We start from the raw sequence: 16,448 nt of genomic DNA on the forward strand, positions 1-16,448 counted from the left end.
TAAACAAAAACAGGCATGTTATTTGATATGCATTTTTTAGGTTCCTCGGTCACATTATTTTGAGCAAGTCATGCTTTCCTGTCTTTTAAAACATTTCCCCACTGAACACTGGGGGGCGCTACTCGCCAGTGACTTGCGGAAGTCGAACAAAGCGATCGTTTTGAACTTAGCTTAGCAAGTTGTAGCTGTCAGTTGCTGGCGTCGCACATTTTTTAGTAACTGTGCAAAATATGTAGAAGGTGTCTTCACTTTTAATGTTTCGTTATGCACATTATACTGATGCGGAGTTAAAGTTATGTCTTTCGATAACGGTGAGTCTCTTTGAATCGAGCTTTTTGTTCATATCGGAACGGCTCGGTGGCGTTGGGTAACACGATGGAAGTAGCCTGGTAACGCAGCTGTCAGTTATCTGCTGGCAAGGTGATGCAAGTCTGGCGCGCGTAGTTGCTGTTTTTGATCTTATTTTACGTGTTTCACTTGTTGTTGTCGTCCATAGCCGTGAACGGAATTTATGCGTTGAAGTGCGGTATTTGTATTCTGATGGACGTGAACCTCTGAGCATCTGGTTTCAGTTTTATTTTCATGATATATTCAGTTGCGGTGAATTGTGTTTTATTGCAGACGTCCCTCCTTTATTATGAGCTCCATACCAGGCGAGGCGCCTCCTGCACTCTCAACATGCAGAACTCCTCCAGGAGATGGAAACCAGGTACAGTTTGCAGTTCTCTCAGGGCGCTTTAAGAGACTCTCAAGCTTGAATGCAAGTCTCCTTCTCCAGAAGTTAATGAGAAAATAATCCATTTGTAATGTTTATGGTACATATAAAAAACATTAGTAGTGCAAACAGTTGTGTCTCCGTCCTCTTGCTCTAGCATACAGTCTAGATATAAAGATTTAGGATATAATCAAACCAATGACTTTACCTCAAATGTTACAGGTGAAACCCAAGGCTCCGCTTCTGCAGATACTTCGGGTTGCTGGAGCCAAGGAAGAAGTTTTCACTCTCAAAGAGGTGCGTGAAGAATTCAAGGGACGTGAGTTGAGACGGGTCTCAGTGTTTTTACACTTGGAAAAACACTGTGTGCAGGTGATGCACTATTTGGGTCAGTACATCATGGGCAAGCAGCTGTATGACAAGCAGAGGCAGCACATCGTTCACTGCCAGGACGACCCGCTGGGAGAGCTGCTGGAGGTGGAGAGCTTCTCGGTGAAAAACCCCAGGTGTGTTTTGTGACACAAACACTGTGAATCATGTGAATGAGGGCTGAGTATTTGAGGAAGTCCAACTGTTTTTGTTGCAGCCCTGTGTATGAGATGTTGAAGAAGTACTTGGCAGCTCCTGCTGGTCCTGGTATGTGTCGGTTCTCTGTCCTGTAAACTCTGCTGGTTTTTGTGAAGCTCCACAGAGGTGTTTAGTTCTTTGATATTAGTTTTAACACTTCCCCTTATCACTGCACTGAAGTTTGTGGAATGCATGACATCAAAACCATGGTAGGTGAGCGAGGGAATTTGACTCGATCTGTCCGTCACCGGACTAACGGGAATCTGATCAACCAGCTGTAGCCTCTGTTAGAGCCACACTGAAGTGGGCCTTGGTTAACTAGTGTGTGTTTGTGCCATTATTAAAGGGTGGGGGTGTTCTTTTTCTGTTACTGTGTTTTATCTGAAATGCAGACGCTGCAGAGAATCTTTCTGTGGGCCGTGAGTGTGTAGATGGCGGAGTGGAGGATCGTGGTCAGGTAAAACCCAAACATGGTGCTGAGAAGAAACGGAGCCCATGGCATTCCTCGCCTCGACGCACACACTGCGATCATGGAGAAAAAAAATAAAAAAACGCCACCTGAGCGCGTGTAACTGAAATTGGCAATGAAACTGCGCACACGTGTGTGTGTGTGTGGTGGGAGGTTTCAGGGGCTGCCGCCTTCTCTAGTGTGCATCTGTACAGAGTGGCACCGTCTCTGTACAACCCCGTCCTGGGTCTAGCTGGATGGAGGCTCGGGCACCTTTGTGCTGCTCACTAGCTCCACTCAGGGGCCGGGGTGGGCAGAGTCACTGTCTCTGTCTGTCAGAGTTCTCTTCTCTGTCCTGGGGGATTGCAGCTCCGGTCAAACAAACTCCGCCACACTGACCCTCATCACACCGCCAACTTTCTCCACTGCTCCCACGTCCTGTCTTCCTTCTCCCAAATCCTTCTCGACAATCCAAGTCAAAATGCCAGCTGACTTGTTTCTGATTTTAAATCATAGTTATACCAGCAAATGCAACTCTAACTCTAAAGATAAATTAAAGTGTGTGCATATCCTCAGGTCTATTTCACTCATTCTTACTTATGAGTTTCGGCTTCAGCCAGCCCCTGATATGTCCAGTCGAAAGATGGCGTCGTCTTTCGCACTGATGTCAAGGTGCTGGGGTTAATTCTACTGAAATTGTTGCCCAAGGATTCAGATGTGTTGTTGAACCAATTCGGACTTTCATCCAATCAGGTTTCATGCCTGTCTCTTTCCCAACTGTCCATCAACTGTGTCTTTCCCAGCTACTGCCATGATCTTCTCCGGGGCGTCACTGAAACGGGGCTGCAAATCCTCCAAGAAAGCAGTTGTGGCTCTGTGTACTAATGTGTCTTCTCTCACTTCCCTCCATTTATAGACATGTGGAGGTCTGGGAAAGGCAGGTCAGCGAGGAGGCAGCCACGGGCCTTTCCTGCAGACCCCTTCCCAGAGACGACCGAGAGAGCCGGACGACGGTAAGTAAGTGCCGCTGGTCGCCGTCCATGGCTCCCACATTCTCAAGAACTTGGTCCCTCCCCAGACTCACTTGAGGGTCTTCCACGGTCGGCCTGTAAACGACCCAAGTTGGATGTGACTTTAGATGAATGGGACCTCTCCGGCCTGCCCTGGTGGTTTCTGGGTAATCTCCGCAGTAACTACAGCCGAAGGAGCAACGGCTCCACGGACATTCATACCAACCAGGTCCGTGTTGGGTGACGTGGTTACTGTTTACCCTGGGAGAGTCACTCTGCCTGATGTGTCGGTTATCTCCTGCTCAGGAGGAGGACACGGCCATCGTGTCCGACACCACCGATGATCTTTGGTTCCTGACGGAAGGTGACAGTGAGCAGGTGAGTGTGGAAATGAAAGAGGCTGCGCTGGAGGAAGGAAGTGGAGGAGAAGCGGAGGCTCTGCCTGAGGAGGAAGATTTCGTGGGGAAGGAGGAGAAGACCGATCGAGAGGCAAGAGCTTTCTCAGATTTCTTGTCTGAAAGAATTGTCTTTGTGCCGGGTCTGGTTTTGTGAAGGAATTCTTTCATGAGCTGTGACCCGTGCGTCCTTTTATCGTGATCACTTTTATCAGACAAATTATTGCCGTTTAGAACACTTAACTCCACTTCCCATGAGTCAGACCTGTCTTCCTCGCTGAGCTTGTGAACAGCTGCATTAAGTGTTGATGTTCACTGTCAGATGCAGGAGGAGCAGGACGAGGACTCTCAGTGTTTGAGCGACGACACCGACACGGAAATCTCCACACAAGTCAGTCACATCTTTGCTGATCCTTAAGTCGATACTCCTGAATCTTCCTAAAAAGTCCCCGTCATCCTCAGGATGCTTGGCAGTGTACGGAGTGCAAGAAGTACAACGCCCTTCAGCAGAAGTACTGCGTCCGCTGCTGGGCTCTCCGAAAGAACTGGTACAAAGATGTCCCCCGGCTTTCCCACTCCCTCTCGGTACCCGACATTCCAGCCTGCAGCCTGGCACGCGACGAGGACGACGACAGTGATGGAGGCATAGACGTCCCAGACTGCAGCCGGACGGTCTCCGACCCGGTCATCCTGCCTTCCCACTCCACGGCGGACCGGCCACTGCCCACTATGGGGGCGAGCAAAGACAAAGTTCCCCGCGGCTTCTCCAAGGATGAAGCCCTGTCAGGTGGGGAGAGCCAGGAACTCCTGGGGATGGAGGTGGAGATGAGACCGGAGGCGCTGCTGGAACCCTGCCGGCTGTGCCGCGTGCGTCCCCGCAACGGTAACATTATCCACGGACGCACGGCTCACCTGCAGACCTGCTTCCCATGTGCCCGACGGCTTCACAAGTTCCAGGCTCCCTGCCCTGGCTGTGGGAAGATCATTCAGAATGTCATCAAGATTTACGTGGTCTGAAAAAGTGACTGTCGCTGCCACTTCAGACGGCTCCCAGTCTGGCACTTGGTTTGCTGCCTCCCGTATCACGGCTCTGCTCACATGGACCTCAACAGATGCATCGGTGCCCTTGGTTCTCTCTGTCACCGGGAACAAGACTTCAACAAGATAACTGCAGGCGCAGAGGAACCTCTCATCCAGGAGACGCTTCACTCTGGAATGTTGGTGTCCATGTGAGCTTGGCTGTGATCCTTTGGTCGCGGCGGTGATGTTTGTTAGAACTAGCAGAGTGCAGTGGTGCCCTTGTGTTATGGAGGTATTTATTTAGATCATCCTTCCTGTGGTTCCTCTATTGTCCTGCCTTGCCAAATGCCAGGTGCACAGCCTGTCCCTGTGTTGACCTGTAAAAGCCCCCCGCCTCTCTGTGTTGATAAACAAGTGAATGTATCACACACCTTTCCTCTCACCGCAGGATAGTGCAGCTAATTCATGTGACTTTGAAGCGTCTTTGAGGAGCAACGGCGAGTTAATCCAGTGACTGTTGGTGCTTTGGACGTGTTCCTCCAGGAAGGTATTTAATCTCTCGATATGACAGTCAACTGATTTTTATTTATGGTTGAGTTTTACCTGTAATGAAGCTGCAACGCTGCACTTGATATTAAAAAGGCATCATTGTAAAGTTATGGAGATATTTTAAGTGGATGCTATATTATTTTTGGAGTTGAAGGGTCGACTGAAGCGTTTCACTGCCATGTGACGATTTATTGGAAGGTTGTGTTGTACTGCAGCAGATGTTTTGCGTTGTCATACAGCGATTGACTTGTACTTATTCTTTCTGCCACTAGGTGACGAGAAGGCTCATAAAGCTGAGTGACAGCTGCCTTAGAGAATTATATGTAGTGAAATATATCGCATGTTTCCTGCCGTGGCGCCGCCTAGCGCTCACCTTGCTGCTGCTTCTCTGACGAGGTTTCCTCGCTACATCTATGCGCTTGTCTTTTCTTTTTGGTGGCGTTTGGAAAGCAATACATTTTTTCCCTGTGTGTGTCTGAGATGGTCGGCTTGATCCCCGAGTAAGTGCTTGTGTGGCAGTGCAGCTGTCGCGTGTCAGGACGGGAGTCCAGCACCTGTGGCTCACTCCTCAGTCTCTCCTTTGTTGGGACTCGTGGCGCTGAGCCGCCGGCTATTTTAGGATGTGGAGTTGGTTTAATTGTTTTGCTGAACAATTGGGAGCCTGAAAAGGCACCATGTTTTCTGTTGTGTAAGAAGTGGATGTGATGATCATGTCCTTCATTTGACCTTGTGCTCCTGACTTCTCGCCACATTATTCAAAGGACTGACTTTCACTTCAGTTGTGGAGTGGCTTCTTAGTTACAGAAGGCTTCGCCTGGAGCTTCTTTACCACCATTGGTTCTCTCTTGCTGCTGACCAGCCGCGCAGAGGCCGCTGCCCAACCCTCGGTGCTGCGTGACCCTGACCAGGCCCACAGTCAAAGTCAAGTAAAAGAAATTAAACTGAGAAATGAACTTTTACTCTCACAATTCTGTATTCTGAAATGTTGTTTTCTGTCCCTACAATTTGCTTTTCAAACTCAAAACTGCCATTGTTTCATAGATGAATTCATTTTCTTGTCCTCGACTAATATAGAGCAATTATCTATTAAATATTGGCTTCTATTGAGATGCTATTTTTCGTTGCTTGTGTACAGCATGTATAGAATAAAGTAATTCTCATCTGTGTTTTCTTTTGAACTATTAACTGAAGTAATTTGAATGAATGAGCTGATAGCGCGCCATCTAGTGGAGGAGACACCATCGTCCTCTGAGCTGCTTCACACATCAGCGGTGTGTCTTCACCACTTGACACATCACGTCCCTGCCTTAATGTTGACCCTAAAAATAAATTCAGAAAGTATTTAATTTTGGGATCACAGCTGTTAATTGGGGTGAGGGTCCAATCGACACCAATGTGCTCCTGAACGCCATGAGACTGAGGGTGGATCTGCATGTTTCCATGGCGACAACACATCCCTTCCAACTTCCAATAATAACTTTGCCCATTCTCTCTTTATCCCTCATGACGGGGACAGCGCCGCCCACAGTGTCTGTGGCGAGAGATCCGCCTTGACTGTGACACAAATTTCACCAAAATCTCACAAAGAAAATGGACAGCAGACAATAGACAACGTCAACAGTGGATAGAGGAAACGTGAGAGCGTAACACTGTGAACCAGGTCAGGTGGAAGAGTGGTCAGGGTTAGATTTTGTTCAGGAATATTGTCATGGAAAAGAAAAAAAATCTTGAATTGTGAGATCTGACTAACTAGTTAACCGGCTTTATTGTAGTCCCAGCAAGCCAGGAGCACCGTTTCTCTTCATCCTACAGAACAGTGGGGATGGAGCCATATTCTTGTCAAGTGCAACCAACAGCAACGGGGCAGTAAAAGATTGTGTCTTTTAATCCTGTTTTTCTGCTGACCTCGTGAGGACCAATCACATTTCAAGGTTTGTCGGCCACTTCCTGTCGTCTCACGGAAATTCCTCAGTGACGGTGATTCGCAGCGTGTTTACTTTCTTCTGCGTGTGTGTCTGGATATTTGTAACTGAATCTGTGCTGCCCAGCCCTTTCCATTCTCACCTCCACTCACACACACATACATTCTCTGTTGTGTCCGACTATTTGGTCACTGGAGAGACCAGGTTGCTAAATTTGTCCCTGCGCTGACACAGAGAAGGTCAATGGAACCAGAGCAAAACAAACTGGGGGATTTTGCGGGGAGTTTTGTTCGAGTCTTTTAATATCAGTGAAATGTTTTCTTTGTCAATAAAGTTTTGGTTCAGGGTTCAGTGAAGGTAGGTTTGACCTCAGAAGGACCTTCAATCCCAGATCTGCCTCCTTCGCTGAGCACATTATCGAGGGGAGTCCAAGAAATCAGGGTGTGGTCTTCACATCTTCTTCAAAGAGCTGGTGAGGCTGTGGTTCAGGGGTCCGGTTTGGAATCAGGGATTGGGTTGGGTACCAGGTATTGGTTCAGGCTCAGTGCCATCATGGGTTCTGGTGAGGCTGGACCGGTTCCCTCCTGGACTGAGTCACTTCAGAGGTGGTTAGTGGGAAGTGGGTTATGTATGTTGGTATGAGCGCGATGGCGGCGAGAGAGATGCCGGCGATGGGAAGGGCAGCGGATTGCTGGGAGGCTCAGCCCATTCCTGTGAGTGAACATGACACCACTTGCACTAAGACTGCGACAGCTGCACTCGCACATGCCGCCCGTCCTGTTTGTTGTCGGGATTACACCGCGATAAAAGCCCAGTGAACACGGGCCGGGCCCAGAACTACTGTTTCCTACCGGAGAGACCTCCATGTGGAGAGGCTACCGGACCAACCCTGATGCTGACGCCGGATTCCATGTGCCTCCAGGTCCATCACCCTGAGCCTCCCCAAGACCTCCACTTGTTTGAGATCAGGTTGAGGAGGTGGTGGTCTCAGCAAAGATGTTCAGGTTTTCCCTCCCTCCAGATACCAACTCTCCTAGCTTCAGAAAAGAAGAGCTCTGCCTTTTGATTTGTTCTTCATCACAGTGTTGGGAGGTCACTAACTTCTCACATAAATGGTGGCACCGTTCTCAAAGCTCTTCATTCTTCTGAAACCTGTTTTGGTTCCTCAGCTCTAGTTTCTGTTGGTGAAGTGACCCTCAGGAGAGGGTTCACCACCATCACTCTCCAAACCCTTCAGAGGTCACAAGGAGCTGAATTTCATTTTCACCATCTGAGTCATCGAGCGCCTCATGTGGAATGAGAAGCAGAGCTTTGTCTCAGGTGATGGTCAATGAGCTCATAGTTTGGTGCGGTTGATGAACGGACTACACTTTCCCATTATTGTATTGAGGCTGAAGTTGTGCTTTATAGAACAACATCATCCTCGCTTTCCTTTGTTTCCCCAACTTTTAATGACCGGTTCTGACTTTGTCAATTTGGCAAAAGATACTCACAAAACTTGGGACCTCAGATTTAGCTCTCGCTGCCAAAGTTCAAAGGTCATCACACGCAAATACAGTATCAATAAACGTTCCTTCAGTCGGCTCGAAAGTGGAAAACTGCCCAAAATAAAAAGAAATTAAACTTGTGATGAAGGTTTTTATATTGATAAACGGCTTGTTGATGTTCATGATGACACAACACACTGAAACAAGTCCACAACTCGTAGTCTGGTTGCGGGTCAGCGGATGGACGAGTCCGATCTTTAATCCACACTCCTCCATTCCTGTTTTGTTATTCTCCTCTTACATATCTGAGATTTCCCGACTGCGCTCGGGTGACAGCGGTGATCTTGAGGCTAACCTGCGGTGACTAGGCCTGAACCCCCACCCTCTCCTCCCCCCTTCCACTCAGCTGTCCTGCAATGTGCTGCTGCTTGTCACTGAGGAGAAGTGGAGCAGTGTTGCAGTGACAGGGCAAGTCCTGACACTCACACACACACACATACACACAGGCATGTTTCCATCACTTCAGAGGACGGCACTTTGACTCCCGTTCATTTCCTGTAGACTAAACCTAGATTACATCAGATTACTTCCTTGTGATCTCAGCAGGTCTCACAGCAAATCTGGTGTGATGTCCTCTCAAAGATCAGTGGCTCTTCTCAAGGTTGGACTCAAACATTTCCGGGAGAAATCTACTTGACAACGAGAGCAGGAGTGTGTTGATGTAATCTAGATTATCACGGTGTCAGAGGAGCAGCTCTGAAGCAACATATGAGCGGAACCATCTCCAGGCTGGTCCTCTCCCAAGACTCCTAGTAGTTCTCCCAGTGAGTCCAGACCTCCATGGTGAAATGCCTCCACCCTGAACCCAGCGGTGCTGAGACTGACTTCTATGGTTCTCCTGTTTCCATGGCGACAGTGACACGCTTTCAGGTTCACTCATGAGGCTCATTTCTATGCGGACAGAAAAGCTTCATGTGATCGTAAAAACCTCCCTCTGTCAAACTGTGTGTCACAGTCACTGTGTGTCCTTCAGCACTTTCACATTAAAATGGCTCTGCTTCCAGCCTTAGTCATGATATTGTATAGTAACCCTGACTCCGACCCTATGAGTCTGTCACTGACGATTCAAGTGTGTAGTTTCCTCTGCAACAGTTGCCTTGGGATTTTTATCGTTTCTTCAGTCAGGTCGCGGGGGCAGCAGCCGAGGCACCCAGGCCCAGAGACATGATCTCTCCAACGTGTCCCGGGTCTGAACCTGAGCCTTCATTGAAGATAAGATGTTGTGTGTGTTTGTGTTGACTGACATTAGCACAGGTCTGCATGTGTTCCTCTCAGAGAGACAGCTCATCTCCCTCAATCCCTCTGACCAAAGACCCACTGGACTGCAGCCATTTCTCCATTATATAAACGAGAGTGTGTATATTTTTGCCTGTAGTCAGAGGTCAGAGGTCACCCCAACTGGTCAGAACCTTGCTCCCTCAGTGTGTCCTTTCTCTCCAAAACAGCTTCTGAAACAGATTTTGCAGCACTTCTCTCCTCGGACACATGAGCCCGGCCCACCTTCACGGTCAGGTCCGCTGGACCGAACAAGGCTTGAGAGTTGATGCTGTGATCAGTGACCGATCTAGTCGGCGTGTGCTCCCGTACTGTCAAGAGGCCACTTCAGTATGCTGAGCCGAGAACTTGTTCCTCAAGCGAGACCCACGTGTGCCACGACTCCACACGCACACACACTTCTCCAGTTCTGCTGACAATGGGTTAAGATGACAGAGGGTTGTGAGTGACTGTGACACACTGCTGACCCCCTCCTCACCCCCCTCACCCTCCTCCCCGGCTGTGGCTGCGACCCACACAGGCCTCTTTGTGCTCGCTGCACCATCAGTGACGATCCGTCACAGGCTAACCTGACAGCCTGACCCGTGCCAGCATTTGACCATTGCAATCGCCAAACTTGGGTTTGAGCTGCATGACACCAGTCAGGAGCAAAGCCAGAGAGTGTGTCCTGAGACTTTAGGAAGCAAAGACGGGACCCAAAACAGGACCCGAATCAGGTGTTGGACAACAGTCCGCTCACTGCTGTACAACATCCAACAGAGTTGCCTGCCACACTGACCAAGCTAGCAAGCGTCATGGGCTGAAACAGTCTCCATATCTAGAGTTTCACTGCTTCATGGAGGAACTACGAAGAAGCTTCAGTCGAGAGCATCCTTGTTTCATCTGAGCCCTTCAAATAGTGATGAGAGCCGAGGGCCCGTCACACTCTGTCCTTCCCCTGCACCTTCATCATTCGGATCAATTTACATGCATAAACATTTCTCTTTGAGGGAAGGGACAATCACAACTCTGAACACACGTCGACTGACCCTTGACTGACAAGGTTCACTTTCACTTTTCACTGCTGCTTTCTGCTCTGCTCAGCCTCCATGTCATGAGTTGCGGGTGACTGTGTCCGGCGACTTGATCAGGACTGAAGGAGTCAGGGTCCATTGTTCAGCGTTATCATGTGTGTTCGTGTGACACTTGCTTCATAAGTCCTAACTAGTCAACGTAACAATTATCGTAAAAATAACGGACGACAGAGAAGCATCAGCAGGAGCAGCAGTGAATCGCGTCCAGGAGAGAAACAACGTGTGTCAGCAGGTGAATGTCTTGGTGGGAATTTTCTTTAAAAGTCTCTGAAGTTCAGTGTTCCAGTCATGAGTCGGACTCAGTCAATTCATTGAAAGTGTCCTGCGATCTTCTTCACCAGAGACATAGTGTTGAGGAAACTGAAAGTAAAAAGACAGGGATAATAAGACTTATGGCGGCAGGTGTGAGCAGCAGGTCACAGCGCTCTGCTCAAGGGCTGCGGGTAAAACAAGAGCCAAGGAATTAAAAGGGTCTCTGTTAAACCTAACTTCACCACTCCATACCATACACCACCACTGTATACTGCACAATACTTCTATCATGCAGTACGATACAGTGCTGTACAACTCCAAGCAACACTGTATTAAACTGTACAATGCTACTTTATTGGGCTTTGCTACCTCAGTATACCATACTCTGCTGTTCACTACTACATTATGTCGCATTTGAGCGACTGAATCCATTCACCCAGAACAGTTTTACTTCTCAACAAAGTAGCTTGAACAGAGCCTCCAGAGAATGGATGCTGTTAAATGAATCTTCTCTGTCGGTCCTCCATGAACCAGGAAAATTGCCAAAGTGTGAGGTGATGTTTGAGAGCAGCTCCAGAGGAGGACCACTGAGCTCTGTTTTCAAACCACCAACCAACTCTGACTGAGTTCATGCAGCAGAGAGGCGGTTGTGTCAGACACACTGTGTTGTCACCAGCGTGTGGTGAGACATGTCCTGGAAGGATTATCACCTGGTGGCAAAGATAACTCTGTGAAGGAGCCCGGACATCCAAGAACGGAGCCCGGCCTGCTCACGTAACGGGAGAGCGCTCGCTGCGGCTCAGGCTCGTCTGGATTCTTTGGCTCTCAAGGTCACTTTCTTCAGCCTGTAACCACAAGTAAGTAGATATGAATGTGGTGATATAAAAGGTTTCCGGTCACAAGGCGGACGGTCAAACAGGGCTTTGCTGTGCTCAGGTGTGGACCAAGTTTTGACCGACCACTGTGGGACCACAGACAGGTTGGCGAGCAAAGTGACAGCTGTCCCCTTAGGTTCTGTCCCCAGTCCATCTCCTGTGGGGGGGTTGGATGATTTCAAGAACAGAGACACTACTCTGGGATTAGCTCATTAAGACAAACACCTTTGATCCGAAGCGATCTCCGGCGAGTCCGAGGCCTCTGTGTCGCACCCGCTCTCTGGAGACACACGGGCACACGTGGACACAAGTACACAGTTGGGCCATAAAGCCCTGGAGAGCGGGGCCAACAGAGATGTGCAGCAACAGCTAAACGTCGTGTCGGGTTTCTGGGGGCTCGTGCTAAATTTAACCCACTGATCCTGGAGCAGGCGAGGGGTTTAAATGCCAGCCTACAGTTGCTCCACGCCAGTTGTTCTCCACACGTCCTCCACTCATCACAAACTCTGACCAAGACCAGTGCACACACGTCCGCTCCAGCAGAGAGGCAGCAGGACCGGAGACCGCCACACTTCAGAGAGGGACTCATCTACCCCAGACCTGTCCAGCATGGAGCTTTTCGAGACCAACCCGTACTTCTTCCCCGACCAGCGCTTCTACGAAGGCGGGGACAGCTACTTCCCCTCGCGCCTTCCGGGGACCTTCGACCAGACGGGCTATCAGGACCGCAGCTCCGTGATGGGGCTGTGTGGAGGTCTGTCTGGAGGCGTCGGGGTCGGTGGGACGGGAGCCGAAGACAAACCCTCTCCGTCGAGTCTGTCGCCGCAGTCCGAGCCCCACTGCCCGGGTCAGTGCCTGCCGTGGGCCTGCAAGCTGTGCAAGCGCAAGACGGTGACCATGGACCGCCGGAGAGCCGCCACGCTCCGAGAGAAGCGGCGTCTGAAGAAGGTGAACGAGGCGTTTGACGCTCTGAAGAGGAGCACGCTGATGAACCCCAACCAGCGGCTGCCCAAAGTGGAAATCTTGCGAAGCGCCATCCAGTACATCGAGAGACTCCAGGCCCTGGTGTCCTCGCTCAACCAGCAGGATACAGAGTCGGGACAGCAAGGGATTCACTACCGACCCAGCCCGACCCAGCCCAGAGTGAGTAGCCAGAGTGAGATCGATACTTCGACTAAGCGCTACCGGGTCGCATGCTTCCTCCGCTCAGTCTCACCCAGGGTGTGTCGTGTCATAACACAGAGTGACTGACAGCAACTTGTGTGTCTCCATGGCAACAGGTGTCGTCGTCAAGCGAGCCCAGCTCAGGCAGCACCTGCTGCAGCAGCCCCGAGTGGAGCAGCACCCCGGAGCAGTGCACCCAGAGCTACAGCAGCGAGGGTGAGTAGACACCCCGACGGCTGACCGCCGGCGGCCATCTTTGATCCTGTCACTCACGAGGTCCTCTCCGTAGACCTCTTGAGCGCCGCTGACTCTCCGGAACATGGCAACCTGCAGAGCCTGACCTCCATCGTGGACGGAATCGCTGCAGACGGAGCCTTTCCAGTGGACATTCCCAAATGAGCCCATCAGACCGCCACGACCCCTGATTGGAAACAAAGTCTTGTCTTATCCAAACGCTCCCATCATGTACATTGACGCCACCAAAGTCCTTCGAGGGTCAGCTGTCACGATTCCGGTCCTCCCACTGGACACTCACTTTGCATGAACTCCTTGTTATTCCAACCAATCCGGACAGAACCACAGAGGAGTGACAGAACCTGCCCCGCCTCCTGACTTAATTTAACTTTCCAGTCCTCTCCCAAATGTTTGTGTTTGTGTGTGTTCCTCTATGCTTACAAAGTGTACTTGTGGGGCCAATATGTTCCAGAGCAGATTTGACCAAGAACCTGCTTAATTTAATGCTAGTGATGTAAATACGTTCCCTTTTCTACAGAGTGGTTTTCTTATTTTATTTTCTATTTTTTGCTAACTTATTTTTGACTTTTATATCTAAGATTGTTGTGTATTTTAGATTTTTTGGAATAAAGTTATTTTCTGTCCAATCCTGGAAATAAAGACAATTTTCAATAAGTCGTGTGCGAGTTGTCGACAGGAGGTGGTCATTGGTTACCGGTTTCCTTTCACATTTTTAAGTTAAATAGTTGAATTTCACACATGCATAAAATTCAAAATAATAATAATAATAACAATGTTAAAAAAAGAATAATAACGAATAGAAAATAAATAAATTCCCCGCACCCAAAAAAGAAACTTTACTACAGAATGTTTGATTTTATTTCCCGTCAATATTTGTTTAGCTCTGATCTTTTTTTTTTCTGTTTTCTATCTCTAGAAAAACATTCAATTACTGTTTTATTTTTTTAACTCTGTGAAATAAATTGAAAATATATTTAAAAGAAAGACTCTCTCAGCTGAGCATTGAAACAGAAAAACAAAAACGCTGAAATGTAAATTACAACATGATAAATGTGTGAGTTTATTCCCTTGTTATATCTTGAGCATTTTTTGATCTCTGTTTCATGAGAAGATAAGCTGACACGCAAAACAACACACATGTAACTTTTCAAACTGACAAAGTCTGAAACAAATTTGCATCATTTCAAACATTTTTTTTTTCCTGAGTTTGTTAGCGTCTTTCCAAGTAAATATGTAAATATGTTTTCAGAGTTTGTAAATGTGTTTCCAGCAGAAGTGGTTGCTGGAATATTCCACTAGTACCATTCGAGGGAGACCACCATGGGAGTCGACTAAATGCAGAAAGATGTTAAAACAAACTGTGAAATCATATTTACAAACCTGGAAATACGCTTACAAACCCAGGAAATATTAGTTGACTAGTTTACGAGTTTACGTTGTCAACTTGTAAATGTGTTCTTCTCAGCCACTGTAACTATACTGAGCTTCACTGCACATACAGACATCTTGGAAAACTGCATCTCTGTAAAGAAAGTGAGTGTCTGTGGATAAACAAAAAACGCAAGTACCAGAATAACTCATCAGGTTTCAGCGCTGGAGGAAAAAGTCCACCACATGAGTTTTTAAAAAACAACTTTACTCATGTCTATATAGAGTCATAAATACAGTACACTTCTTTAAATAGCCAAATCATAAAATCTTGATATGTCAGCATAGTTTCACACCTGGAATAAAGACACAGTACTCGTAGCTGCCACATAGCACATTACACCTTAAACACCTCGGACAAAAAAAAAATCGTCAAATGACAAACGGAATCGATTGTACGGCCATCGCGCAGCTCGCTGGCTCACACGCTGTGTTCTGGTCGGCTGAGGCGTCAGGAAGCCAAGAGTGGTCGCCATTCAACGGCTGGTTTCCACAGCAACGGAATGGAACACGACTGGAGAGGAACACGACTGGAGAGGAACACCTGTCACTCGGAGCAGTTTCAGTGGAATTCATTGGTTTGTGTTGAGCAGCAGTTGAATTGGAAATAAAGTTCAAAGAGAAGCTACCAAGTTCACGCGGCCGGAGTTGGACGTTCACACACACTTCACACTTCATATTAAAGGATCTCTCTACGCTAGGCTACATAGTGTCGGACGGAAGGCGAGAGGTGAAGAGAGGAGCGCTACACGGCATCAAAAGAAGAGGAGGGGGAGAGGATTCTGAATTTGGACCCACCATCCTGGGAGGAGTCCATAAAGAAACACGCTTCTTGTGAGTCCATTTCACCAACGAGTCACACACACACACACTTACGGCAAAACACACAAACAGCCCGACACAGTGAGAGAAAGAAAGATAGCAGGAGGGAGGAGAACAGTCACGATTGAATATTGGGGTTCGTACAGCAGTCATATAGTATTTTCCGTATATATTCCCAATATATATATATATATATTTTTTTTTTTTAATATAAAAAACATATGTCATCATTTGGTATGTACAATAACCCAGGAATACCTTGCATAACCGTATGAGAGGCCATGTGCGGTGAGCGCATCGCTTTGTCCACGTGCCGCTCTCTTCTGGCGCCCCCTCTGGAGGGGAAGTTGGCCGCTCCCTTTCAGACGATTAGAACAAGGTTGAAACCCCACGGAGGAGAACGGGAGCACGACACCACGACAAGGCTACTGGGGGCATTGGGGGAGGGAGGGGCTGGGCTCCTCGACAGTAGCGAGCGCAGCTGAGCGTCACAATCTCGCAGTTCAACAGGTCAGAGGTCTCCGTCCACCTCTGTATTGCACATGTCCGTAGTAAAAGGTGAAGGGCTCGAGTGAGAGGATGGCGCTCCGCCCACCACCACCGGGCCCGCTGATTTGGCATGTCACTCTCAAAAGGCCGCGAGCATGTGTCCGTACAGGTAATGAGAATGCACTGGAGGAAGAAGAAAGACAGACGGAGAGAAGAACGTTACAACACGTCTGCTGAGATCACTATATCGGATGGATGCTGAAACATCATGCTTCCCGGTTGGGTCCGACTGCCCAGCGCCACCCCCTGGTACTGCTGAACGCTACGGTGGGTGCGTCCTCTGACCAGCAGCATCACATGATAGTTAGTCAGGTCGACCACGTCTGACATGCTTGTCTTTATTGGATCACTTTGCCTTGTCATCCGTGATGTCAGGTGTCTTCTAGCACTGATCTGAGGTTGGATCAAGGGGGGGGGGGCAGACTTCCCTCTCCACCTAAACCTCCTGTCCTGGGTCCGGAGCCAGTTGCCAAGGACTGATGCTGTTGGTGTAATGCCGGAAACAGCTGGGGTCCTAGCATCACTCTCTCTTAGAGGAGAGGCAGGAGCTCCACCTCTCACCTGAACACTCCTGAAGATGCT

The 16,448-nt window shown here is 48.7% G+C and overlaps 3 protein-coding genes across 7 annotated transcripts in view; 2 read left to right on the top strand and 1 right to left on the bottom strand.

Annotated features, from left to right (window-relative positions):
* Positions 1–146: 146 nt before the first annotated feature.
* mdm4 (MDM4 regulator of p53) lies at positions 147–5,993 on the top strand. Of its 2 annotated transcripts, none has more exons than XM_053869075.1 (11): positions 147–311; positions 622–709; positions 938–1,012; positions 1,088–1,221; positions 1,302–1,351; positions 1,675–1,739; positions 2,647–2,743; positions 2,809–2,969; positions 3,047–3,229; positions 3,464–3,526; positions 3,598–5,993. In XM_053869075.1, the coding sequence occupies exons 2-11, from the start codon at positions 638–640 to the stop codon at positions 4,150–4,152; spliced, it is 1,455 nt and encodes a 484-aa protein (XP_053725050.1). In that variant the 5' UTR covers positions 147–311; positions 622–637; the 3' UTR covers positions 4,153–5,993. The 2 variants fall into 2 exon arrangements, with proteins under 2 accessions (XP_053725050.1, XP_053725049.1); XM_053869074.1 differs by having other exon boundaries at positions 3,458–3,526; positions 3,598–5,888.
* A 6,161-nt stretch (positions 5,994–12,154) lies between these two features.
* myog (myogenin) lies at positions 12,155–13,611 on the top strand. Its single transcript, XM_053867998.1, has 3 exons — positions 12,155–12,791; positions 12,929–13,028; positions 13,102–13,611. Exons 1-3 carry the CDS (start codon positions 12,258–12,260, stop codon positions 13,209–13,211), a joined length of 744 nt encoding a protein of 247 aa, XP_053723973.1. The 5' UTR covers positions 12,155–12,257; the 3' UTR covers positions 13,212–13,611.
* A 690-nt stretch (positions 13,612–14,301) lies between these two features.
* Positions 14,302–16,448, bottom strand: part of ppfia4 (PTPRF interacting protein alpha 4) — a 42,885-nt gene continuing 40,738 nt past the window's right edge. For 3 of the 4 annotated variants that reach the window (XM_053867479.1, XM_053867477.1, XM_053867480.1), the window contains one exon: positions 14,302–15,989. The gene's annotated coding sequence lies outside the window, so the exon portion shown is untranslated. The remainder of the gene's footprint in view (positions 15,990–16,448) is intronic. The other variant, XM_053867478.1, reaches the window with a different exon arrangement.

Source organism: Synchiropus splendidus, chromosome 6, assembly GCF_027744825.2.
Source record: "Synchiropus splendidus isolate RoL2022-P1 chromosome 6, RoL_Sspl_1.0, whole genome shotgun sequence".
Taxonomy (NCBI): Eukaryota; Metazoa; Chordata; class Actinopteri; order Syngnathiformes; family Callionymidae; genus Synchiropus; species Synchiropus splendidus.

What these genes read in the sequence shown, in the direction of transcription:
- mdm4 (XM_053869074.1), top strand. Translation starts at nt 638, where the DNA reads ATGAGCTCCATACCAGGCGAGGCGCCTCCTGCACTCTCAACATGCAGA. An exon ending in TTCTCGGTGAAAAACCCCAG is followed by an intron (nt 1,222 to 1,301) that starts GTGTGTTTTGTG and finishes TTTTTGTTGCAG; the next exon opens with CCCTGTGTATGAGATGTTGA. An exon ending in CGGACATTCATACCAACCAG is followed by an intron (nt 2,970 to 3,046) that starts GTCCGTGTTGGG and finishes TCTCCTGCTCAG; the next exon opens with GAGGAGGACACGGCCATCGT.
- myog (XM_053867998.1), top strand. Translation starts at nt 12,258, where the DNA reads ATGGAGCTTTTCGAGACCAACCCGTACTTCTTCCCCGACCAGCGCTTC. An exon ending in CCAGCCCGACCCAGCCCAGA is followed by an intron (nt 12,792 to 12,928) that starts GTGAGTAGCCAG and finishes CCATGGCAACAG; the next exon opens with GTGTCGTCGTCAAGCGAGCC. An exon ending in CCAGAGCTACAGCAGCGAGG is followed by an intron (nt 13,029 to 13,101) that starts GTGAGTAGACAC and finishes TCCTCTCCGTAG; the next exon opens with ACCTCTTGAGCGCCGCTGAC.